Source organism: Artemia sp. Qi Xiang Cuo, chromosome 6, assembly GCF_049724085.1.
Source record: "Artemia sp. Qi Xiang Cuo chromosome 6, ASM4972408v1, whole genome shotgun sequence".
Classification (NCBI taxonomy): domain Eukaryota; kingdom Metazoa; phylum Arthropoda; class Branchiopoda; order Anostraca; family Artemiidae; genus Artemia; species Artemia sp. Qi Xiang Cuo.
The window spans coordinates 144,419-170,122 of NC_142799.1; the positions used below are offsets into that span (position 1 = coordinate 144,419).

Below are 25,704 nucleotides of genomic sequence, written 5' to 3' on the forward strand. Positions count from 1 at the left end.
TATCTAAAAATTTTGATTGGATCTGTTTGGGGAAAAGGTGGGCATGAGAGGGGGGTTAGTTGCCCTCAAATCACTTTCGACTGTTAAAAAGGGCACTAGCCCTTTGAATTTCCAATAGAAAGATCGCCTTTTCAAGTTTCTACGACAAAGATTTCAATAAAAGCTTATATGCCCCCAGGGTGTAACTTATAACCCTCGCCCTGAAGACTTTGGGGGGAGAGTGTCCTGCTCAAAGGTATAATTTCCTGAACTTTAAACTGCGTGGAAAAAGCGAGTATCTCAAATTGTGACTGGATATGTTTGGGGAAAGAGTGGGCGTGGAAGGGCTGTTAGTTGCCTTCCAATCACTTTCGACTATTAAATAGGCACTAGCCATTTCAATTTCCAATCGAATGGGCCCTTTTTGAAGTTTCTACGACAACATGTTCTATAAAAACCTTATATGCCCCCAGGGCATAACTTACAACCCTTGCTCTGAGGGCTGTGGGGGAGTGTCCTCCTCAAAAACGTAATTTCTATCTGGAAATCCACAACTCTGAAGAAAATGGCTATCTAAAAAATTTTTTGGGATGTGTTTGGGGAAATGATGGGCGTGGAAGGGCTGTTAGTTGCCTTCCAATTACTTTCGACTATTAAAAAGGGCACTAAACCTTTGAATTTCAAATCGAATGAGCCCTTTTTCAAGTTTCTACGACAAAGTTTTCGATAAAAACTTTTATGCCCCCCGGTCATAACTTATAAAACTTGCCCTGCAGACTGTGGGGGGAGTGCCCTACCATAAAGTATAATTTCCTGAACTTTAAACTGCGTGGAACAAAATGGGTATCTCAAAATTTTGATTGGATATGTTTGGGGAAATGGTGGGCGTAGAAAGGGTGTTACTTACCTTCCAATAATTTTCGACTATTGAAAAGGGGACTAGCCATTTCAATTTACAATTGAATGAGCCTTTTTTGAAGTTTCTACGACAACGCGTTCTATAAAAAAAACCTTATATGCCCCCAGGGCATAACTTACAACCTTTGCCCTGAGGGCTGTGGGGGAGTGTCCTCCTCAAAAACATAATTTATATCTGGATATCCACAACACTGAACAAAATGGCTATCTAAAATTTTTGATTGGATGTGTTTGGGGAAATGATGGGCGTGGAAGGGCCGTTAGTTGCCTTCCAATTTCTTTCGACTATTAAAAAGGGCACTAGACCTTTGAATTTCAAATCGAATGAGCCCTTTTTCAAGTTTCAACGACAAAGATTTCAATAAAAACTTTTATACCCCCCGGTCCTAACTTATAACCCTTGCCCTGAATACTGTGGAGGGAGTGTCCTGCTCAAAGGTATAATTTCCTGAACTTTAACTGCGTGGAACAAAATATCCATCTAACAAATTTGATTGGAAGTGTTTGGGGACATGTTGGGCATGGAAAGGGTGTTGGTTGCCTCCCAATTACTTTCGACTATTAAAACGGGCACTAGCCATTTCAATTTCTAATCGAATGAGCCCTTTTTGAAGCTTCTACGAATGCGCGTTCTATAAAAACTTTATATGCCCCCAGGGCATAACTTACGACCCTTGTCCTGAGGGCTTTGAGGGGGTTGTCGTCCTCAAAGACCTAATTTTCAGAACTTAAAACTACGTTGAATAATGTGGCTATCTCAAAATTTTGATTGGATGTGTTAGGGGAAAAGGTGGGCGTGAAAGGGGGGTTAGTTGTCCTCCAATCACTTTTGACTTAAAAAGGGCACTATCCCTTTGAATTTTCAATCGAATGAGCCTTTTTTGAAGTTTCTAGGACAATACCTTCTATAAAAAAAAACCTTATATGCCCCCGGGGCGTAACTTACAACCCTTGCCCCGAGGGTTGTGGGGAAGTGTCCTCCTCAAAAAGATATTTTCTATCTGAAAACCAACTACGCTGAACAAAATTGTTATCTCAAAATTTTGATTGGATGTGTTTGGGAGAATGATGGGCGTTGGGGGGGGGGGGGCTAGTTGCCCTCCAATTTTTTTCGACTATTAAAAAGGGCGCTAGCCCTTTGAATTTCCAATCGAATAAGCCTTTTTTGAAGTTTCTATGACAACGTCTTCTATATAAACCTTATATGCCCCCAGGGCATAACTTAAAACCCTTGGCCCGTGGGTTGTAGGGGACTGTCTTCCTCAAAAACATATCTTCTATTTGGAAATCAACTAAGCTGAACAAAATGGCTATCTCAAAATTTTGATTGGATGTGTTTAGGAGAATGGTGGGCGTTGAGGGGGGGGCTAGTTGCCCTCCAATTTTTTTCGACTATGAAAAAGGGCGCTAGCCCTTTGAATTTCTAATCGAATAAGCCTTTTTTGAAGTTTCTACGACAACGTCTTCTATATAAACCTTATATGCCCCCAGGGCATAACTTAAAACCCTTGCCCCGAGGGTTGTGGGGGAGTGTCCTCCTCAAAAAGATATTTTCTATCTGGAAATCAAGTACGCTGAACAAAATGGCTATCTCAAATTTTGATTGGATGTGTTTGGGAGAATGATGGGCGTTGGGGGGGGTGGGGGGGGGCTAGATGCCCTCCAATTTTTTTCGACTATTAAAAAGGGCGCTAGCCCTTTTAATTTCCAATCGAATAAGCCTTTTTTGAAGTTTCTACGACAACGTCTTCTATATAAACCTTATATGCCCCCATGGCATAACCTAAAGCCCTTGCCCCGAGGGTTGTTGGGGAGTGTCCTCCTCAAAAATATGTTTACTATCTGGAAATCAACTACGCTGAACAAAATGGCTATCTCCAAAGTTGTGATTGGATGTGTTGGGAGGAATGATGGGCGTGGGGGGGCGAGTTGACCGGCAATCAGCTTCAACTATTAAAAAGAACACTAGCCACTCCCATTTCTAATCAAATAAGCCCTTTTTAAAGTTTGTACGACAACTCCTTCGGTACAAAGTGCCCGGGTATGGAGAAGAAGAAAAAAGAAAAATAAATAATACATTGTGCCCACATTGTTCTTTACTTAGGCATCGCTATTGCGCTGCCTATGATAATTCTAGAAAGAAGGATAGAACAACAGTTTTTTGTGCAGGTTACTGTTTGAAAACAGCCTGTCAGCAGGGTTGCCAACTGGACATATTTTCTATGTCCAAAGGACATATTCCTGTGTGCCGGGACACAATGACATAATAGGGCAAAAAAGGAACATATTTTAGAAATTTGGGACATAAAAGGGACATATTTGCAAATTTATTACATGAAATTGAATGTTTCCCCGCTGGATACATATTTCTGTAAAAAAAAGAAGTCATTTTTCACCAAATCAGTATTAAAACTACTTGTCTAGCACTGAATTTACTTAACTACTTATTTTCTAGTAATTTCTTACAAACGTTATTATTTTTCGGAGTTGCTTGCTCTTTCCCGCTGACAACTATCTGCAAATGTTCTTGAAATTCTTTACAAGTTTGTATTCTTTCATCTATAAAAAATTATATTTCTCCTTGCTTTTACGCTACAGTCAAGATAATAGGTAAGCAGGCACCATTTTCGTTAACAATCGCTTCCGGCTTCCAATACTGAGGCAAAAAAAATCTTTTTATCAAGTATTACTAACTGAAATTGAAAACTTAGCAAAAGAAAAAATTAGATTCTTGATGATCTGGAATCAATTTTGATATCAATAGATGCACCAAAAAATTAGCTTATTGTGCTGATTCCAAATATATAATATTTTTTAAGTATAGTGTTACCCCTTAGTGGCCCTAAGAAAATTTGCCAATCTTTCAGAAAAGGTGAAAAACACCCTAGAAGAGTCAAAGAATTTTAATAAAGACAAAGACGTCAAATTCAATATATCAGAAGACAAAATTGTAGAGGTTTCATACCCTTATCACTAAAAATGGAACTTTAAAGTGTCTGCTAGAAGAAACTGCACGTATTCGTGTTTATTTGGTGTTGTTGCTTTTTCCAAGGGTAATCATATCAAACCAATGGTACTAGAATTTCACAAGAGGGCTCGTTCAAACGAAAATTAAAAGATATCCTTTTCAAGTGACCAAAAAATTGGAGGACAACTAGCCACTGTCCCACGCCCTTTCTTCATGAAAGTCGTCTGATCAAAATTTTGAGATGGCCATTTCGTTCAGTATTGTTGGAAAATACAATAGATATGTCTTTGGAGATGACATGACCCCTCAGAACCACCAGAGGAAGGGCCGCAAGTTATGAAATTTGCTTATTGTTTACGTATAGTATTTGTTATAGGGAAGCATAGCGACATTTTCCAAGGGAGGAAGGAGATCTTCTGGGGATAGATTTTGTATGGGGAGAATTCCCATTGGGATTGAAGTTTCTGGGGATGGACTTTTCAGGTGAAATTTTACATGGGGAGAAATTACCAGAATTTGTATACAGAATGTGTGTTATTTGTCTTTTTTTCTCATCCCATTGCAGCCTACATGTAGAGACACTTTGAGGGAACTCTCAGGGGGAAGTTTTCAGCGGGGTTGGAATTCTCTTGGGAACTTTTTTTTTGGGGGGGGGAGGGGGGATTTTCCACGGGAGAAATATCCATGGGGGAATTATCATCAGGAGAAATTCTCCATGGGAAATTTCTGGGGGACAAACTTTCCAGGGGGGGGGGGTGTTTTCCAAAGAGGGATATTCCCCAATGACCTTAAAAAGGATCAGAAACTAAATGAATACAAGTCTTTCTTCAAATAAAAGTATGGTAAGGAGTATTTCTCAGGAAGAATCGTAAGCAAAAATTTTCTGAGAAGGATTCGCAGCAGGGATGGAATTGTCCGGGGGTAATTTCTGGGTGGATGAATTTTACATGGGAGGAACTTAATATAGAGAAATTTTTCACAGAGGGGGTGGATTTCCTGGGATTATCTGAAAAACGATCAGAAATAAATACAAAAACTAGTTTTTTCTACCGAAAGTAAGGAGTGACATTAAAACTTAAAACGTACAGAAATTATTCTGTATATGACGGGGGCTACTGTCTCCTCAATACCCCCTCTCTACGCTAATGTTCGACCTTTTGTGTAATTTTTTTAAGAACGATTCTTGAAAAAAAAGGGCCGTGCCACCCTTGGAGTAAGCCCCCTCCCCCCTCCACCAAGGGCGGAGGGGGGTGGATCCACCCCCTCCATATACGCATTGTTTTCCCTAGTTTCATCCAACACAAATTTTGAGAGAGAAATTTTGTTAAAAATTGCCCAAAGAACATATAACAATGCCCTCAGCGTTTACACAACTCATAAGATCCCTGGGACAAGGGTTGTAAGTTATGTCCCAGGGGCATATAAGGTTTTATGGAATGGGTAGTCATATAAACTTCAGATGGGGCTCATTTTATTGAAATTTAGTACCCTTTATAAGAGTCAAAAGCGATTTGAGGGCACCCCCCCCCTCCCGCGTGCTCATCAGTTCCGAAAACCAGCATCCAATCAGAATTTGTAGACTTCTATTTTGTTCAGCATTGTTCAAAGGTCCAGTAATTATGCCTTTGGGGATGTCACCCCCCTGATTGAAGCGCAACCCAGCTTACCTACTACCCCGCAACATCGCTTGACTCCTGGATTGTAGCTTATGACATGCGCAAGAAATACTCTGATTGGCAAAAAGCTACCAGAAGAAGTGAAAATGCTGACCCTCATGCCGACCATACCTGTCAAGCGGAACTCTCGTAGAAATATGAGCCTTATGTTCCGACAATTAGTTTTTTACTGTTTACATGTTTCTATGACTTTAGTGCTTTCACACTAGTTCATTCTGTATGGATGTACTAAATGAATCTCTTTCATTTTCATTATATTCGATGCTAACTGACCACTTTGAAAGAGGTTTACAAGTTGGTGCATATCATGTCACTATTTTAATGCTGTTTATCTAGTCAAATGGAAAGTTGTGGCACCATCTGTAAAATTATGGCAGGAGTCATAAAACAGCTGTGTTTGCTGGCCAACTTTGAAATTCCTGTAGATGACTTCTCAGTATTTTTGTGGTCTTTGTTGAACCAAACGAAGAATTTCACCAACTTCTTTTTTACCTAGTGACCAAAACCATTGCCTCCCCCCTTACATGATGGCCCTGCTACCAAGTAGACAAATTTCTAAGACTTAGAAGTCATAAAAGGGTTAACATAGAAGCTTGGTAGTGCCCTCTCAAGGTCTGTTTTGACCCTGAATTCATTACTGAAAGTTTCATTTTCCTGACCTAACCCCTTTCCAAGATAGTAAAAAGTATTTACACTAGAATTTTGCCTAATTTAGCTAGGAGGAAAGTAAATATGTTACATGCTGTCTTCTTATTCTCTTTCATAGTTCAAATAATTGTTTCAGGTGGAGATTCCATTTTGAGCTGTTAGTGGTTCCTCAAAAACATAAAACAGTCTATAGTAAATGTATGATTAAAGAAATGTTTCTAAAAACAACTGGCTAGTGAGAAAAAATTGATTTGTTGCTGATCCAGGAATGGTTATTGTTATTTTCCTTAGTCTTGATGAAGTAATGTTATTTTGAAAAATAAAATTGTAAAATTTCTCAAAAAAGCCTGAAACCCCTCAACGATGTCACAGCAAAACTGATGTTATTTGTGAGGGGTCTCTAGCTCTTCTTTCAAAATCAAATTAGTTTTAAAAAATGTTTTACTAATAAGACTAAGGAAAATAGTTACCAATCCTGGATTAGCTACAAATGGTAATTGTTTCTCACTAATACAGTTTTTTTAGAAGCATGTTTTTAAACTTTTGGTTACTATATGCTGTTTTGAGCTTTTTCAGGGCTCAAAATGTAATTTTCTCCAGAAGCAACTACTTAATTATGAAACAGCATAAGAATAGTCATCAAATGATATATTCACTTTCATCCTAGCTAAATTATATTGTAAACTGAAATTTTGCCAGAAAAGTACCATTTGGTTTCCCTGTCAGCACTTGGTTTTAGTGTACAATCACCCCTACTAAGAACAAAACACTATAAAATTTCATCATTAACTTGAAAATGTATGTTTTTTGGTATAAAAAGGGTTAAAACATTGGTTTCAAAGTTACTATTTTGCTATCAACTCCATTTTGTTGAAGTTATATAATCCATGAGCATTGATTTTTTGTAATTAAGTTGGAAAAAAAAATTCAAAACAATTTTTTTATTTTTTCATCTGCCATGTTTCTTCTGTTGGCTTTGATATTTTTCAACATATAGGTAAAACAGCAGTTTTTAAGTGGCCTAACGGAATAAGAAGGATAGTGGTGGATTTTTTGAATTTTTTTATTAAATTTTTGCTTGACCAATCAATGTTAGTGAACTATACAAGTTTTACAAATGGATTTAATATTGAAATACTAAGTTCACAACAAATCTTATAGCCTATTTTTATATTCAGAAACAGCATAAAAATGACATCCCTAAAATACAGAGTGAAATTATTATTTTCAATGGTCCTAACTGGGCTTAAAATTAAATTTGCAAAAAAAGCGATTATTATATTCAGAAAGAGCATAAAAATGGCATCTACTGGTATGTTCACTTTTTTTGTAGGTCAATAACATGAACTGCTTAATATTTACCTTCTACTCAATTAACAGGAATTGTATTTTCAGAATCACTGCATGAGTCAGTAAAACCACTGCATTTACCAACCAAGATTCAAATTTTGGTGCATATTATGTCACTATTTTAATGCTGTTTATTTAACCAAAATGGAAAGTTGTGGCACCATCTGTAAAATCATGGCAGAAGTCAGTAAAACTGCTCTGTTACTGACCAAATTTGAAATTTCTGTAGATGACATGTCAGTATTTTCTGGTTTTTGTTGAACCAAACAAAGAGTTTCATCAACTTCTTTTTTTTACCAAGTGATAAAAAAAATTGTCCTCCCCCCCTTTCCTTATGTGATGGTTCTGCTGCCAAGTAGACAAATTTCTAAGACTTGGAAATTATAAAAGGGTTAACATTGAAGCTTGTTAATGCCTTCCCAAGGTTTGCTTCTGACCCTGAATTCATTACTGAAAGTTTTACTTTCCTCACCTTTTCCCATTCCAAGATAGTAAAAAGTAGCTAAATTAGAATGATTTGTAGGTGATCCACGTCTGGTTATTATTATTTTCCTTAGTCTTAAAAAAATAATGTTATTTAAAAAAAGATTGTAGGAATTTTGAAAAAAAGCTTGAAATCCCTGAAAATGATGTCATAGCAAAACTGATGTTATTTTTGAGGGGTCTCTAACTCTTTTTCAAAATCAAATTTGTTTTAAAAAATGTTTTACTAATAAGACTAAGGAAAATAGTTACCAATCCTAGATAGCTAAAAATGATAATTTTTCTCAATAATAAATTTATTTAGAAACATGTTTTTAAACTTTTAGTTTCTATAGGTTGTGATGTAATTTTCCCCAAAAGCAATTACTTAATTATGAGAGAGCATAAGAATAGTCATCAAAAGATATATTCACTTTTGTACTAGCTAAATTATGTTTTAAACTGAAAATTTACCAGAAACGTACCATTTGGTTTCCCTGTCAACACTTGGTTCTAGTGTACAATCACCCCTACTAAGAAGAAAACACTAAAATTTAAAATTGTCATGCATACAACTCATATATTATTTGGAGTTCTAGGAAATTTGTAGGGGTTGACTACATCTAAAGGAAACATTTTGCTACACGAATATAATTAATACTATTAGTTATTTTATTATGTGTTCTAATACCATAGCTGTTTTTCTAAGAATACACCCTATCCCCCATGATTGTCCTTTATGCAACCCTAGGATAGCCTATTAAACACTAATACAGTAGAATTTTTACTTTATAATATACATCATGTTTCTAGGCTGATACTCCAAGTACTAAGACAGTGCTAAATCTTGGACGAATATCTTGATCAAGGGGGCAACCCCCCCCCCCCCCTCAGTGGGGAGGTGGTTTGCAATAAAAATCTTTAAAAAACATAAGACATTTGTCTATGTACATTTTTTGATGTTTTTACTAGTTGGACTAAAATTTGCAAAAATACAGCCTTCATCTCAATTAAAATTTACCTTTACTATACAATCTCTTAATCTTAGATATGTTTATTGGTTTAAATAGTTGAGATTGGTTAATAGTTAGGACAAGGCTAGTTAGGATTGGTTGACTAAAATCTTTAGAAACTTACATTTTTCAAAACGTATAAATTTAGACCAAAGTTATCCCTACTGCCTAGCCTATTTAGTACACTTATTTAGGTTCAGAACACTTGTTTTAGATGAAATATGTCCAAGATTAAGTCTGTGATTTAAATGTTTTATTCTAACTGTAAGATGCCATGTCCAAGATTGGGCAGCATTTTCTAAGATTATGCTCAAGCTTTAAATTTGTATCCTGTATTAAGTTCCACTATTGTCTATCTGTGTGTTAAAAATATTTGGCATTGTATATGGCTAAAATATTCTAGATAATCACATTCCTATTAAGAAAATCAAGACAAGTTCACCACAACACCCAGCCACCTGAGGCCAACTCAGCTATACATGCTCCTCTGTGCTAATCTGTGCAAAACCTCTCTCTTTACACCCTCCCAGGAAGTTCCCATTTCCCTTTAATCTTTCTGTAAGATGCCCCTCCCCCCACCCCAACTGAGGCCAATTTGCTTTCTGTTCAGTCCTAACAATTGGCCAAAAAGACAAGAGTGATTAGCAGCCCAACTACTAGGTGTCTTATTGTATTCCTTAGATTATCATATTTCCTTCCATTATGATCCACTTTTTAAAATCATTTCAAATAATTTGTTTAACTTTAAACAAACAAAAAATAATCAGAGAATAGTATTAAAATCTTGTGGCACAATCTTTTCTACCAGGTGAAGAATGCAAGAAAAGTGTTTAACAAATAAAACGTTTATTAGGGCTATATCTAGGACCATCAAAGGAAGGGACTTAATTGTCAGAACAACAGCCATAATACTTGGAAAGAGTATGAAATAAGGAATCTAATGACACTACTTTTATCTTTTTAACATGCTTCCCCTAAGTGTGGTCAACCACAACAAATTCAATGGGATTCCTTCCACTTTCAACAATCATCAGTTCTTCATGAGATGCAATTCCCAAATTGTCTCTGTTCAGTTTGGTGTTGGGATTTGTAATAGCCTAGAATCCTTTTAATAATTGCCTTTGATGTAGGAAAATTGGAAATTAATTTCTAGTAAGTGATTGTAGTAACACAATAAGTGTTCAAGCCTTCCTTACCCAGCTAAGTTTAATTTCCCAGGATGTAATCCTTAAAAGTTAGCAGTCAATAGGCTATTTATACAGCCACATGCAAACTGATATACTTATGGACAACTAGGCAAATGAAAGGAATGTTCATATGTATCCCAATAGAAATATAGCTTATTTACAGATCCGTGAAGGTGTGCTGCTTGTCACTATGGTAAAATTGCTGTGCATGATCACTTCTCAAGGAAACATTAAAAATTCTGGAAACTACTTTAAAGCATTCTTAAATGCTAACTTACATCATTGCCAAAAATTTCTTTGCTTCACTTTACTTTACCCTCTTTGCACTACTCACTGCATCCCCATCAGTGCAACTCTTTAAAAATTTCTTTGCTTCACTTTACCTCCCCCTCATTTGCACTACTGCTCATTGCATTCTCATTAGTGCAACTCTTTAAAAATTGCTCTGCTTTACTTTACCTCCCCCTCATTTGCAATACCTATTGGATTCCCATTAGTGCAACTCCCCCCACTGCTGTTAAATTAATAAGAAGAAAAGAGTCATGCTATTAAAAGCATGATTAAATTGAATTGTGGGATAAATAAATAGAATTGTTTATTTGAATTGGATAATATTTTTGGTCCATAATAATTCACACGTTGACAATCCATTGATTTCCAAAGACAATTACACCTTGAAAAAAAGGTACACTTTCTCTAGGTGTTTGTTGCCAAATTTTTTTAGCTTATTTTTTGCTGATTATTCACCTTTGTATCTATTTTTTATTTGGCACCTGCATCCGCTTTAGTTTTGAAATTATTGCATTGTTTGTTTACATACAATGTCATTTATTATTGCTTATCATGCATTTTCTGGGGTTTGTAGGCATAAATTATCTGACAGCCAACCCAGATCATTTCAAGTAGTAATCCTTCTACCCTCTGATATCATTGTCTCCTGAAATACTAAGAATGAGTAATTGAGCTTATCAGAAATTTAATATTGGCATTGCTCAATTTGAAGAGGCTGAAGAGTAAGGAAATTTGAATTGAGTAATTTAAGTTTTTCTTTGTTGTTGATAATTTACTGTAAATTTTCACTGACAGAGTCTACTGCTTGCTCTTACTTTTATGAGTCAATGTGATCAGAAATTGCTAATCAACAGCTTTTTCCTGAAATGCTTTGCTGATGTAAAGATTGATTTCCAACATCTATTGAAACAGCTTGTTGATCAACAATCTTTATAACTGGCACCAATTGGGGGGGGGGGCATTTGCCACTCCTTGACTTTATAAAATACTATTGAAAAATACCTTTTTGGTATCTTCATTGAAACATTGTCCACTCTCAACTTTTTCTGTGAGTTAATACCACTGATCCTGATTCAATATTTTTGTTAGATGCCAGGTAAAAATACCTAAAAAAAAATGATGGTGACTAGGTCTACCATGACAAGCACCCTCCCCTAATAGGACTAGACATAGGTAAATATACAGATGTTACAATTGCTTCATTAGGTAGAAGATGAACACTACTTGATGTGTCTTTTTGACATGCCATGTTATGCGTAGTCCCTGGGGAAAGGGCTGTAAGCTATGCAATTTGCCCATTGTTCACATATTGTATTTGTTACTGGGAAATATATGGAGATTTTTGGGACGTATTTTATACAGGGGGGATTTTCCATGGGGAGGAAAGTCTCTAGGAAGAATTCCCAATAGGAATTTGCATGGGGAGAGGGAAGGGGATTTCCTGACATGATTTTGAAAACAGTCAGAAATCAAATGCAAAAAGAAGTTTTTTCGACTAAAAGTAAGAAGTAACTTTAAAACTTTAAAAAAAAATCCCATATACGGGGGGGGGTTGTACCTTCTTCATCCATTATGCAACCCTCTCATATATGGAATAATATCTGTTTGATTTTAAGTTTTAATGTTGATTCTTACATTCAGTTGAAAAAAAAACTTGTTTTTTATTTCAAGTTTTTTTTTTAAACTTGTTGTTCGTTTTTTAAAACTAGTTAGTGTAAAAAGGATCACCCCTTTGAAAGTTCTCTGATACACTTCTCTAAGTTTTAAGACAAGTGCTCATGTTTAGGATAAGATGTTAATTTAAAAAAAAAAATATTGGGATGTTTTGTTAGTTTTTTTCAGTAACCTAGGGAAACGTTTTATATCTGGAGATAAAACAGCAAATGGGGGACAAATAAGAACAAGCTCAGAAACAACCCAAAATATGCTGAAACGTGGTGGGGAGCGTCTTTTGGGGGAAATGTTTCTCATGTCAGAGTTTGATCCTAACCTTTTATTTTAGGAAAACAAAGATGCTGGGGACGCCAACTCGGAGATCATTAAGCTAAAAGTAGTTGGACAAGACAGTAACGAAATCCATTTCAGACTAAAAATGACAACCCAAATGGGGAAACTACAAAAGTCATACAGTGAACGAGTGGTAAGTGATTAATCTAGTAAAATTTTGCATCCCTGATCAGTTTAGATAATAAAGTAGATACGAGGGCTAAGATTCTATAAATAGAATTTACTAACATTGAGCTTGCCTGACTAATATTAAATTAGAGAATAAATAAACTAAATTTGTAAAAGTGACAATCCAAATGAGGAAACTGAAATAGTTCTACAGTGAATAAGTGGTAAGTAATTAATCAAGTAAAATTTTGCCTCCTTGATCAATATAGATAATGAAGTATATTGTAGTGAATAGATTCTCTCACAGTTAAAGTAGATTAAGGACTAAAATTAATTCACAATTAAAGGATAATTTAATTTAGCCCTTTATATACTTCAATATTTTCATTGCCTTATATATTTGTCTTAAATTTAATATTTATGTTCTCTTGTAAATACTTCCATCTTATATATAAATAAAATTATGCTGTAATAAAACTAGAACTAGTAATATAAGTAATTAACAATATATATATTGTATATATATATATATGATTGTGATTGCTGGGTTTGATTCATCATGAACAATGTTGACTGGACTTGTATGCAAAGGAGGGGGGGCTGAATTTGCAGGCGATCAAGTGCTTAGAGTCTCAGGCAATCTACCGTGTTTTAGGATTGACACATGACCAACAAGTCCCCTTGACTCATAGGCAAACAGCAGGCTTCTATATATAGATTCTCACTGTCGCTTGTTTTCTGAATGCAGACAGTATTATTCTTCTTCTTATTATTCTTCAATTATAGGCTTCGAATGAATCCATTTAACCTTTTTCGTATTGTCTGATTATGTCAGGGGTGTCCTGGGAAATCAAATATAGAGATTAGACTATTATTATTCAATAATAGGCTTTATACATCATTGATGAAACCACCTATATTTAGGCAGTTAAAGACAGCTTTGAACAATTCAGTATCATCAGTTGAAGAGTGTCTCGTTTGTGCTAGTTGGTCAATATTAGGGGTTAGCTTGAAGCACTTGAATATAGCAGATAAAGTTAGCCATTCTTTGTTACGGTTGAGATTTGCCACAGGGCAACCAAAAAGAACATGGTTGGTAGTCTCATCATAGGCTTGACATAGGCGGCAAATAGGGCTTATTACTGTTGGAATGGTTGTGTTTTGATAGTGATAAGTCTGGCTTTTAAGGCCAGTAGCATTTGATCGTATTCTGTGGTACATCTTTTAGTCTTTCCGGGATGTAAATGGAGAAAGGTTTGGTGGACATTGGTTTGCTAGGTAAATTTTTAGGCGCCAATGGTATACATCTCTTACTGGGATAGGTCTTCCAGAAATTATTTCAAGCTGAAGGGCAGATTTAGCTATTTCATCTGCCTTGTGGTTCCCTTTTATACCCATGTGACTTGGGATGTACTGGAATTTTGTGGATATACCTTGTTTAAGTAGTTGGTTCAATAGTACAAGAGTAGTGGAGGTATCATTGTCTGCGTAGTCTGAATGTTCTGGTGATATTGAGGCAAGGGCTGATTTTGAGTCTTAATAAATTATAAGAGGGGTGTTTCTTGGAGGGTTTGGCATCTTTATAATGGTTTCCAACGCAATGTTGATAGCAGCTGTTTCAACTGTCATGATACTCACATCATTTTGGAGCCTTTCAGCAGCTGCTATACCTAAAGATGGGAAGTGGACTCCACAAGCAGTCCTGAAATCTGTTTTTGAGCCATCCACAAAAATTGGGAGGGGGTGGATATATCTCTGAGACTCAAATCCATGAAATAATGATTTTACATAGGCAAGGAAAAGGTCGGTTTTAATAACTAGCGCAAACAAAAGGTTCACTTCTGGGTAGTGGTTAGCCCCGGAAGGTATCCGGGGGTAAATTTGAAATAAAGAAGATGAAGGCATGGGGTAGGTCATTTGGGTGGTTGCAAATTCCCGTGCAAGGCCCCTAAAAGCTCCAGGATTTCTTAGCCAGTCATGTAATCTATGGGAACTGTTACCATCAATTTTTGTAAAGTAGCGGGCAAGTAGGATGTCTCTACGCATGGCAATAGAGGTGAGACCACTTTCACTGAGGAGGAAGTTGGTTTCGGTGTGATTCCCGAGGCCAAGTACAGCACGGATCATAGTATTCTGGACAGTCTCCAGACTGCATAGTAGGGTATTTGAGCATGAGCCATATACAATTAGTCCATAATCAATCTGAGATCTAATATAAGTCTTACAGACATTTGTTAGAGTTTTTTCATGGCAACCCAAAGGCGTATTGAGTAGCCTTTGTAAGATACGCATTTTTCTGAGGCATTTTATTCTCACGTTTTCAATGCGGAGCCTGAAGGTTAGTTTTTGGTCTAGAGTGAGGCCAAGATATTTGATGTGTTGTTGCTCTTAGATGACAACACCATTTAGGATGAGTAGGGCAGATTGGGGATTTCTCTTGTGATTAAACTGTACTATAGCTAAGTTTGATGGAGTGGTGGGTAGGCATGAATTGTTGGAGAAACATTCAAATGCATAAAGCAACTTTTGTAACTTGGATTGGGCCAGTTCAAAATCATTTGAGGTAGACCATAGGACTATATCATCTGCAAACTGAATATTTGTTTGGGGTAGGTTCAGATCCCATAAATATAGTGAAAACAGGAGACAGCTGAGGACAGCACCTTGGGGAAGGCCTTTGGAGACAGACTTTTTGGAAGTGATGTAGGAATTTACTTGGAGAACAAAAGAGCATTCAGATAGGTAACTTTTAAAGAAATTCACTACAGGTATTGGAAAACCCATTTTTGATAATTTTTGCAGTAGGAGTGGATGTTGGATATTATCATATGCGTTTTGGAAGTCTAAGAAGGCTGCAACTAGGATTTGGTTGCCTTTCAGACACTCAGATATGGCGTTGGTTAGGCGAACAAATGCATCAATGGAAGAATGATATTTCCTAAATGCTGTTTGGGTATGTGGGATGAGGTGGTTGGACTCAGCAAACCAATACAATCGGGAGTGGATTATCTTCTCATATAATTTTCCCAGAACTGGGGTAATCATAATGGGTCTGAAGGAGTTGGGGTCCTCTTTGGGTTTGTTTTGTTTTAATATAGGGATGATGAGTGATGTTTTCCAAGCAGACGGGAAGAAGGAATTGCTCCAGGCATTGTTGAAGAGAGATAAGAGTACTTTTTTAAACTCTATTGGAAGGTGTTGGAGCAAAGATGGATGGACCTGGTCGTGGCTGCAAGATGTTTTGGGTTTGATTGAATTGATTGCTTTATTCAGCTCAATCATTGTAAAATCTTGGAGTAGATACTGGGACCTAGGCAAGTCAAAATGGGGTGTTAGGCTGATCTGAGGTGGATTATGAGGGGTGTTTTTGAATTTCTTCTCATAAAAATCTGCAAAAATTTAGCTTTTTCTTCGTTGGTTTACAGCTGCTGACCATTTAGAGTTAGCTGGTAATGGAAGGGGTTCTGTGTGGAGAATTTGCCACACATCTTGTCTAGGAATTTATGAATCTTTGACTCTTGCGTTTTGTGCGACACTGATAAGAGAAAGTTTTTGCAAGCCTCTTCTTTTGTAAATTTGATTGTTCTCTTAAATTTGGCCTCTGCTTGTAGCTTTGCTATATATTTTGCAGTGGATTGATTCCTCTTGAATGATCTGATGGCATTCCTTCAACTGTGCGAAGCTTCTTGGCAAGAGGATGTCCACCATGGCTTAGGGGGTTTGTTAATCTTCAGTGTTTTAGGGCATTGGGACTAGGGTATGGTAAGTTTTGAAGCATCAAGAAGTAGTGATGTGAGATTTTTGGAGAGTTGGTTTGGGTCAGTGGAGAGTGAAGAGTAGTCATGGTTTGAGAGAATGTGGGAGAAGTTTGGCCAGTCTGCTTTTTGCCACAAATAGTGGGAAATGAAATTGTCAATAATGGCTGGGTCACCAATTTTTGTGCATATGGCGAAATGGTCACTTAGGAGGTTGTCTATTCTGTTGACAGTAGTTTTATTTATTAAACTTGATGAAACTAAGTGAAGATCAATAGTTGAATAACTCCCACTTCTTTTGCTGAAGTAGGTATTTAGGTGTCTAGGAGTTGCTAGTACTATATTGGTAAAATTGGTGAGGAATTCCTCTATGTATTTTCCAGCATTATTTTGAGGTGAATAACCCCTGATAGAACTATGGGCATTGAAGTCCCCAACAACCACTAGATTTGAATTTGAGAAATTATTAGAAATAAAATTGAAAAAATCATGTCCATTGTTATTGCCATTTGGATTATATAAATTAATAACAGTGACCTCCATGTTTGCCAGCCACAACTTTACACCAATTGCATCAATGTCTTGACTGAAATCAGGGAGGCTTATACCACAGAATTTGAGATTAGATCGTACAAGGATGGCAACTCCACCACCAATTCTATTGGAAGATCTGTCTTTTCTTGGGACATCATAACCAGGAATTTTTAGATTAACTGATGAGTTTAAATGGGTTTCTTGAAGGCATAGTATGTCTATGTTGTGTGAAGAAGTCTACTTAAGAAGGTCAGTGATTTTATATTCATTTAATGATCTCACATTCCATTGCAAAATTGAGGAGGATAGAGGTAACTGAGGGTTAGCCATTGATAGATAGATTTAGTTTATTGAGTATAGTGCTGAAATTTGTGTTGGCTGTGTCCTTAAGATTTTTTGGGAAGTAGGTATTAGCCATCTCTTCTAGAATTGAGGATTTTTGATCTTCTGTGAGGGATGTTCTGGAGAGTGAGTTGAAGTTGAATATGTAGAGGCATAAGTTTGTAAGTAGATTAGGATTTTCTTCTGATATTTCCTTTGGCGATTTTGATGAGGTTGGTTTTGCAGGTTTACTTATAGAAGATTCAGGGTCTTGGTCTCAGGCTGGAAGGGGGGGAAGTCTAAGGTCTTGATTCCAGGGAATGTTTTTTGTGGTTTGGTCCTTGTAGCTTTTTGCTGTAGAGTTTTTTGATTAGGTTGTGTGTTTGGTTCAAAGAATTCAGGTGTATCTGCATTGTGCACCATGAGTTTAATTTTTGCAAACTGAAATGGGATGTTTTTTTTTTTCAGACAACCTGAGAGCCATTGATCTTGCCTTGTATTTTGGGCATACAGATCTGTTGTCAGAAGAATGGGGACCTTTGCAATTAATGCATGTTAATTTCTTGTTTGCACAGTTTGCTGCGTTTGGAGGATGGATGTTTTGGCATAGGTTGCACCTCTTCAGGTTTGTTTTGCAGTGTTGTTTTGTGTGACCCTTTATCAGACATATTTCACACTGTATTGGCTTAGCCTTGTACTCTTTGTTGGGCTTTATCTGGCCAAATAGGGATATAGGTTCACTGAAGTTCTCTAGGGTGGAGTCCTGGGCGAACAGGTAGGATTTAGATGTGTATATGCCATCATTGTTGGGTTTTCCAAGTCTGGTGACTTTTGATACTGATATTTTTTGGCCTTTTCAGTTCATAAGGCCATCCTTTAAGTCAGTTTCAGGAATACCGTTAGGGATATTGTATATGACAATTTTTGCTTGGGCAGGGGGAGGGCGAATCCATTGCTTTGAATGGACCTTAATGCCTCCAAGGGAGTTAAGTGACAAAAGAGTTGTTTTTGCATTTTCAAAGCCTGCTTGAATAGATATTAAGATTGAATTGGCAGGTTGAAATTAATTTTCAGAAATTTGAAGAGCTCAAGTCTAATTGTTTGGATGTTTTTTATTTGGATCATGGTTTCAGGAGAGGTAGGCAGAATGTGGATGAAGTGCTCTTCTTCCAAAGAAGATGGGGGTGTAGTAGAAACTGTCTTTAATGGGGAGAAACTGGTGTACCGTTTTCTCTTGGATCTTTTAGGAGTGACTGTTTTGAAGCCATCATCATGGCGATTTGAGTCCTCAGAGTGGACAGTGACCATGGTTTCATTGGAGTCTGAGTCCTCAGAAAGGTCACTTGGTAATGGGGAGATGGTGCCTAGCATTTGGTTATTGGTATCTCCCTTCTCAGGTGGTAATTTCATTGGGATCATTGTTGAGATAAATTCCCCACTTTATATAAATAAAATTAATCAAGAAAACTTCACTTGATAGTCCTGTTTTCACAAAATTTTTGAATTCTCTAACACAATTATTTTTAATATTCTTCTTCTTTTCTTCATTCCCAAATTGTATTCCCAAATTCCTTCATGTATTGTTCAGGTAGTAGGACAAAAACTTCTTTTTCTTCCAACAATTTATCTAGTCCAAATTTTTGAATTTCAAAAGTATGGCAGACATTAATGACCTTATCCATGTCAAAATCCAAATCCCAATCATCATTGCTATCATTATCAGTTTGTTTGGTTTGTTTCACCTTGGCTTTTCTTTCATCATTATGAAATACATATTGCTGAACCTTTGTTTTTTTAACAAAGTGTGTCAGTTTTGACACGTTTTGATTCTTGCTGTCCAGGATGATTTTCATTGACTCGCTCACATATAAGTGTGTCTTTGCTCTTCATTTTCATTTTTGACTTGCTCACATGCTAGGTGTTGCATGTCTTCTAACCTTGTGTCTTTTTATTTTTATTTTAGACATGCCAGCGCTTTTCTTCTAACCGTGTATCTTTTTGCTCTTCATTTTCATTTTTGACTTGCTCAGTGTTGCATGTCTTCTAACCGCGTGTGTCTTTACTCTTCATTTTCATTTTTAACACGCTCTATTTGTCATTTTCGCATATTATCTATCCGCCAGTGTCTTTGCTCTTCATTTTTATTTTTGATACGTTTTGAATTTTGATTACTTCAGACAATTTAGCATGGCCTTCGCTTTAGCTGTCCGTATTGGTGTTGTCACAATTGATGTTCCAGGTTGTCAAATCTCACATCTTATCTCGTTTGAAAATTCTGATGTTGGTTCCAAAGAATTATCATTTATATTAACTGTAACTGTAAATTTTCATGTTTTTGGCCTTCCAACAGACATTATCAAAGGTATGGTAGGCATTGATGACCTTATCCATGTCAAAATCCAAAACCCAATCATCATTGCTATCATTTTCAATTTGTTTGGTTCGTTTTACCTCGGCCTATCTTTCGTCATTATGCAATACATATCGCCGAACCTTTTTTTTTAACAAAGGTATGGTAGGCATTGATGGCCTTATCCATGTCAAAATCCCAAACCAATCATCATTGCTAATATTTTCAATTTTGACACGTTTTGATTTGTGCTGTCCAGGTTGATTTTCATTGACATGCTCACATGTTTGGTGTCGCATGTCTTCTAACCGCTTTTGTCTTTGTTTTTCATTTTCGACTTGCTCACATGCTTGGTGTCACATGTCTTCTAACTGTGGGTCATTCCATTTTCAATTTTGGCTTGCTCACTTGCTTGGTATCATATGTCTTCTAACCGCATGTGTCTTTGCTCTCCATTTTCATTTTTAACATACTCTAATTATTGTTCTCATATATCTTCTAACGGTCTTTCTTTGCTCCTCGTTTTCATTTTTGACTGGCCTTTTGATTTTGATTACTTCAGACAATTTCGCAGTGGCCTTTGCGTTAGCTGTTTGTATTGGTGCTGTCACCATTGATGGTCCAGGTTATCGAATTTCACATCTTATAACGTTTGATAGTTCTGGTGTTGGTTCCAAAGAATCATCATTTATTGTAACTGCAACTGCAAATTTTCGTTTTCTGGGCCTTCCAGCAGACATTATATTATATAAATAACTGTTGTGTTGGAAAATCAGCAATCTTGTTTATGCCATGCCTGGCATCATATAAGAAAATGCTTATATGACGCCATATATGATGTCATAAGAAACACGTTTATGATGTACTAACATAGTACATGACGTCATTTGCAAAAATAAAATAAAATTAAGGCTCTTAACGATCTTTTTTCAGACTTCTGACCTATCTAGATCGTTTGTTTATGCGAGAATATCCTAAGATACCAATTTTTCCGAAATATATATATATATATATATATATATATATATATATATATATATATATATATATATATATATATATATATATATATATATTGTATTCAACAGAAAATATTAATATTGTAATTGCCTGAACAATAAAAATATTAAATTAGAGACTAGATAAAGAAAGTTTTTGTATACAATAAAATGTATTATAATTAATAATAAAATAAAAGTAATATAGCTTATATAGAGAAATTTGGTTTGTCTGTTTATAGAAATATTAAAGTTGACTAACATTGGGAAAGTTCATGTAGCCTTACCATACCTACATTAGACATAAACAGGATTCATTTGAGGCACACACTCAGTCTCATTTTTGTTCTAAACAAAATGTGTAGGAATTAGTGAGTCTTACAGTGAGTGTAAGAAAGAGGCGGGGGAGAGGTAGGGATTGATATTTAATCCCTCTTGATTTCTGGGAATATTTTTGGTCTACGCTGTTATTATGAAATTAAAGAGTAACATTAAACCCCAAAATGAGCAGAATTTATTCTGTATAGAAGGGGGATAATGCTATAGGATTGCCTCTGGCTTAAACAGGTGAGTAGAACTTTCAATTTACCTTCTAATGAACATACTAAATAATCTGGGGTGAAATCTTCTCGGAGGGGGGATGGGGGGGGGTAAACGTCGGTTCCCATTTTCGACTGTGTTATCTGTGGTGCACATTTTGTCATAATCTAGACCTCTTTTTAAGTTGTAACTAAAAGAAAGATGTTTAAGTGGGTATTGGGCTGGTAGGGGGAGGCTTAATATTTGGGAAAAGAAGGATTTTTTTTTTGTTTATTAAATATATTATAAAAGTTTATGAAAATGTTTTTACTGGATGGTATTTGGTGTATTACCTTGGGTTGGGAACATACATTTGATTAATGTGAAGTCTTCTTGTTCCCACCTATATTATTGACTGTCTTATTGAAGAAATTTAAGCATGTGTTGGACTAGGGGGGGAGTTATGGGTGAGTAGTGGGGAATAAAAGGATGTTAATTTTATTAAATGTATTATAAGAACATATAAAAGCCCCATTTCACTGGCTGGTTGTTGGTTTAATATCATATATGTGTCAAGGTCTTGTTTTCTGAGCTCAACTTTCGTTTACTGTGGGTGCCTTTTGTGTTCCTGTGAGTGGTTTTTTATGCGCTTTGACTGGCGGGTTTAGTATAAAAGTTGACCAAATCCCAAAAAAGTAACTTCCAAGATATATGTCCCAAAATTTAAGGGACTAAAATTGACTATTTGTTTATATTTGTCTCATCTCTCCTTTTGGCGGTGAAAGATCTAAAAGAAAAAGAAAAATGTGTCAGAAAATGTTCCCTTCAAGAAAAATGACCCATACAATAATAAAAAATGTGTTTGGTAGGGTAAGAAATTGCTGTTCAAACTACCTTCAATATTCTGAAGAAAGAATTAGTGCCAGGGGAATAAAACTTTAAAGAATCAACTATTTATCTGTAAAATATTGGAGACAAATTTGTACACAAAGTAATTGTTCACTGTAACTTAATGTTACTTTGAAAAGTATTTTTTATGTTTTAGAATCCATGAACCCAAATGGGATACTGAACTGTATTTTCCACAAGAAATACATCATAAGGATATTTTTGGTCATAAAAAATAAATTGGTCGTTACTTAAGCCTGCTTAAAGAAAATGCTATAAGGCCAATTTTGGTTATAAGAAATAAAAATTCGTCACTTAAGCCTTTTTAGAAAAATAGGATCAGAGAAATAAGGTAAAATGTTATAATTGGAACTTCCAAGAGTAAACAATAGAGCTTTAATCTATTGTTTAATTTTCTTTAAGATTTGTGGACAAGTCAGTCAAACGAGCATCTAAAACCGTCCTCAGACAACTCCTGGAAAACATTTAACAAATCTTCCTTGGCCTTTCAAAGCGCATACGCATCGGAACCAGAACCTGGGCACCTAGCATCTAGGTACCTTTCCTTGCTCCTAGGTATCAGAACGGTAATTGACCACTGTTACTACCATGACTTTCAATATTCTAACCTTAATTTGCAGAATAGATCTTTCTTACCTTCCAAACTTTGTTCAACTTTGAAACAAAAATTAGAACCAGTTGCTTGAATCAGGTCTTAAGTCTAAATTAAAACCAATTTGCAGAGTAATATGGTACATATCGTGTAATAGCTGAGAACCTCGGCAACTGTTGAAATATTTCGGATAAATGAAGTTCTTATCAGAGGAACACAGTGTTTCAGTATGGTACTTTGAAAATACCAACATATCGAAATTAAAGAAAACCTGGTTAATTAATTAAAATAATTAAAACCCTACAATTGATTTTTTTTTTCTTCCTTTTAGGGTGTACCAGTTAATTATCTACGTTTTCTATTCGATGGTAGGAGAATCAATGATGAGGAGACACCCAAACAACTAGAGATGAAGAACGATGATGTGATTTTTGTGTTTGATATTCGCTTGTTTTATTTAGTATAAGTTTTGTATTTGCTTGGTGGTATCAATTTTAATCAACCTGCCACGGCTAGCTTAAAAAAGAAAGTATATTTTGAACATAGTAAAGATAAACCAAAAATGTCTCTTTTCGCTTTTTTCGTAGTCAATGTTTAAGAATACCAAGGACAGTGAAATTGAAGTCTGATTATTTGGACTGGCTTACCTGAAAACTTACACAACTATATACATCTTAATTTTTTTTTACTCGGGAATTCAATTTTTAATGAAAAAGTCCTCCATATATAGTTATGCATACTTTGGTGGTAGATGATCCCAAATTAAAAAAAAAAAAGAAACGTGAAGTCTTTGGCGTTTGTTCATCGAACCACCTGACAATGTGTCTTGTACCTAATTACAACTCATCAAAATAAGCCTCAGATCAAACTGACGTCCCAACGACAACCTCTGGCATGCCCACGGACAATCAAAACAGACGTGTTTACGGTAGCTCACTGCAATGTACGAGGTGTCAGAATTAAAATGGACCAGTTCCTATATTGGGTGAACTCCGTCAAACTACCTATTATATACATTACTGAGACTAATCTTAACCACTAGATACAGAGCGGAGAGGCCGCCATACAGGGGTACACGCTCCTCATGCGAGACCGGGTACACACACACGGTGTGAAATATAGAGGAGGAGGTGTTTCCATTCACATACTGAGCCATATACCAAAATCAGGTCTGAATCTCCCAAACTCAGCAGAAAAAGAAGCTCTGTAGGCTAGGGCAACCCTTGCGAGTCTGTGATCATTGAGACTGTATATAACCCTCCAACCCGAGAGACTCCTAGCCACCTTGAAACCTCTCTTGATTACATTCGATGTAAATATATTAAGTCTGCCCTCATCCCTCATGGAGACTTCAATGTTTGGCATAACGTATGGCTTCGTACCAAAAATACTGATAAAGACCTATATGATTTTTCTATTTCGTATGGGCTCGAACATGTTGTTGAATTTGACACCTCCTTAGGCCCAAACGGATCAACTCGTCTTGACCTCTTCCCTAAGGATCATCCAAAGCATTTTTTTTGCAAAAAAAGAGCAGTTTTTCTAATATAGGGGCGAAAAATTGTCTGCGCACATAAATATTGCCATAATTTTTTTCTTTATGGTTATTTTTCTTCCATTTTCCCGTTCCAAAAATACACTTTTCTGTTTACACAGCATCTACTCCAACTTCCCGGAAATACAACTAGTTATTCGAGACATTTTGAAAATACAATAATTTTCAGCATGAAATTACGCAGTCAGCTCTAAGTCATTAGTTAGTATTTAAGCAGATCATATAGTTGATTTGGGAGGGGACAATTTTCTCCTCCAGACCATGCTTTCCCCCCCCCCTACTCTATCCTAATGTGTGGAAGTCATCTTAAACAAAAGCATGAAAGAAGAAAAATGCACGGAAAAATGACACTTCTTACTGCCAATTAAAAAATTGATTGTTACCTCCCAGCTTAAAGCAGCCTTTTAAGATTAATTATTTCCAAGCCAATTTGTGTAAAAATTTTTCAAAAGAAAAATTAATGGTTTAAGGGTACTTCGTATATTTTTACGGTGCTTTGCGCTAGAGATTATTGTTCTATGCCCTCCACCAAATTCAATAAGTATTCCCTTCTCTTAAATAGGTTTTCAAAGGATGCAAATATAAGGACAATTGTACTTTTTGACAATTTATTTTGAAAATTTCCGTTGTTTTGGGGCGGAAAGTACTTTCTCCAACGCATGCACTTGCTCTATCATAGAAATTGTTACTACTTTAAATTTTTGTTTAAAGAATACGAGTGAGCATGCTTTTGATTATGTAGGTTCGTTTTCATAGTCCATTCCCAAAGGAAAAAGGGTAGTGACATCCTCGACTATAACTAGTTATAATTACACAATCCAAGAATACTAATTTTATTTCTTAGCGGAGCCCCCCCCCCCAAGAAAATCTGGATCTGCCAATAATTCAAAGGTGTAATATAAGAAAATTGCACTTTTGCCCTCCTTTCCTCATCGTACTCTACCGTAGCCTCAAGGACTTCAGCAGTACAAAGGCGAGTTGGAGTGAGATCTCTTGCAGTCTCTGCACCATCACATAATGTATCCTATAGTAATGGTGTCAAAGATTGAGGGACCAGAGAACGACCCCCAAGGGAAAACCTCCCAAATGTTGAAGGATCCAGATAAGCTGTGTAACCTGTCATCATATAGCTTATGCTGCAATCTTGTTTTCTGACAGACTCCCAGCCCCCCACTGTTCTTTTCCATTACTTTCGCCACCCTCTTCAGTAGACACTGCATCAGTTTAATCAGATTCTTCAGCAAAAGTATCTTCACTTCCGGAGTTTTCAGAAAAAGGAACAGAAAAGCAGTCTGAATCAGTGTCACCAGCATTCTGTTTAACTTTTTTTTTTCTGACAGCAACATTTATGTGACGATGGATAGTTCCCTAGGATGGTGCTTTCAAGCCCCCTCTTGTATTCTAAATAAGCTGTTTCATATCTGGCCTAACAAACACAGAAAGTGCCAAGTTGTCTTCAAACGGGATTATGTAGCAGAGCTTCCACAGAGAAGTTTGTTTCGATCGATTAGAGATAATGAATGGTCGTATGTATGCTCTTCTTATTCCGGATTTCACTAATTCA

The 25,704-nt window shown here is 36.2% G+C and overlaps 1 protein-coding gene across 1 annotated transcript in view; it reads left to right on the top strand.

Moving 5' to 3' along the window:
* Window positions 1-23,138, top strand: part of LOC148950768 (E3 ubiquitin-protein ligase NRDP1-like) — a 47,005-nt gene extending 23,867 nt beyond the window's left edge. The window contains exons 4-5 of the mRNA XM_089090005.1: window positions 12,495-12,632; window positions 22,917-23,138. Of these exons, the coding sequence (XP_088946131.1) occupies window positions 12,495-12,632; window positions 22,917-23,051 (273 nt within the window). The 3' untranslated portion in view covers window positions 23,052-23,138. The remainder of the gene's footprint in view (window positions 1-12,494; window positions 12,633-22,916) is intronic.
* Window positions 23,139-25,704: the final 2,566 nt, after the last annotated feature.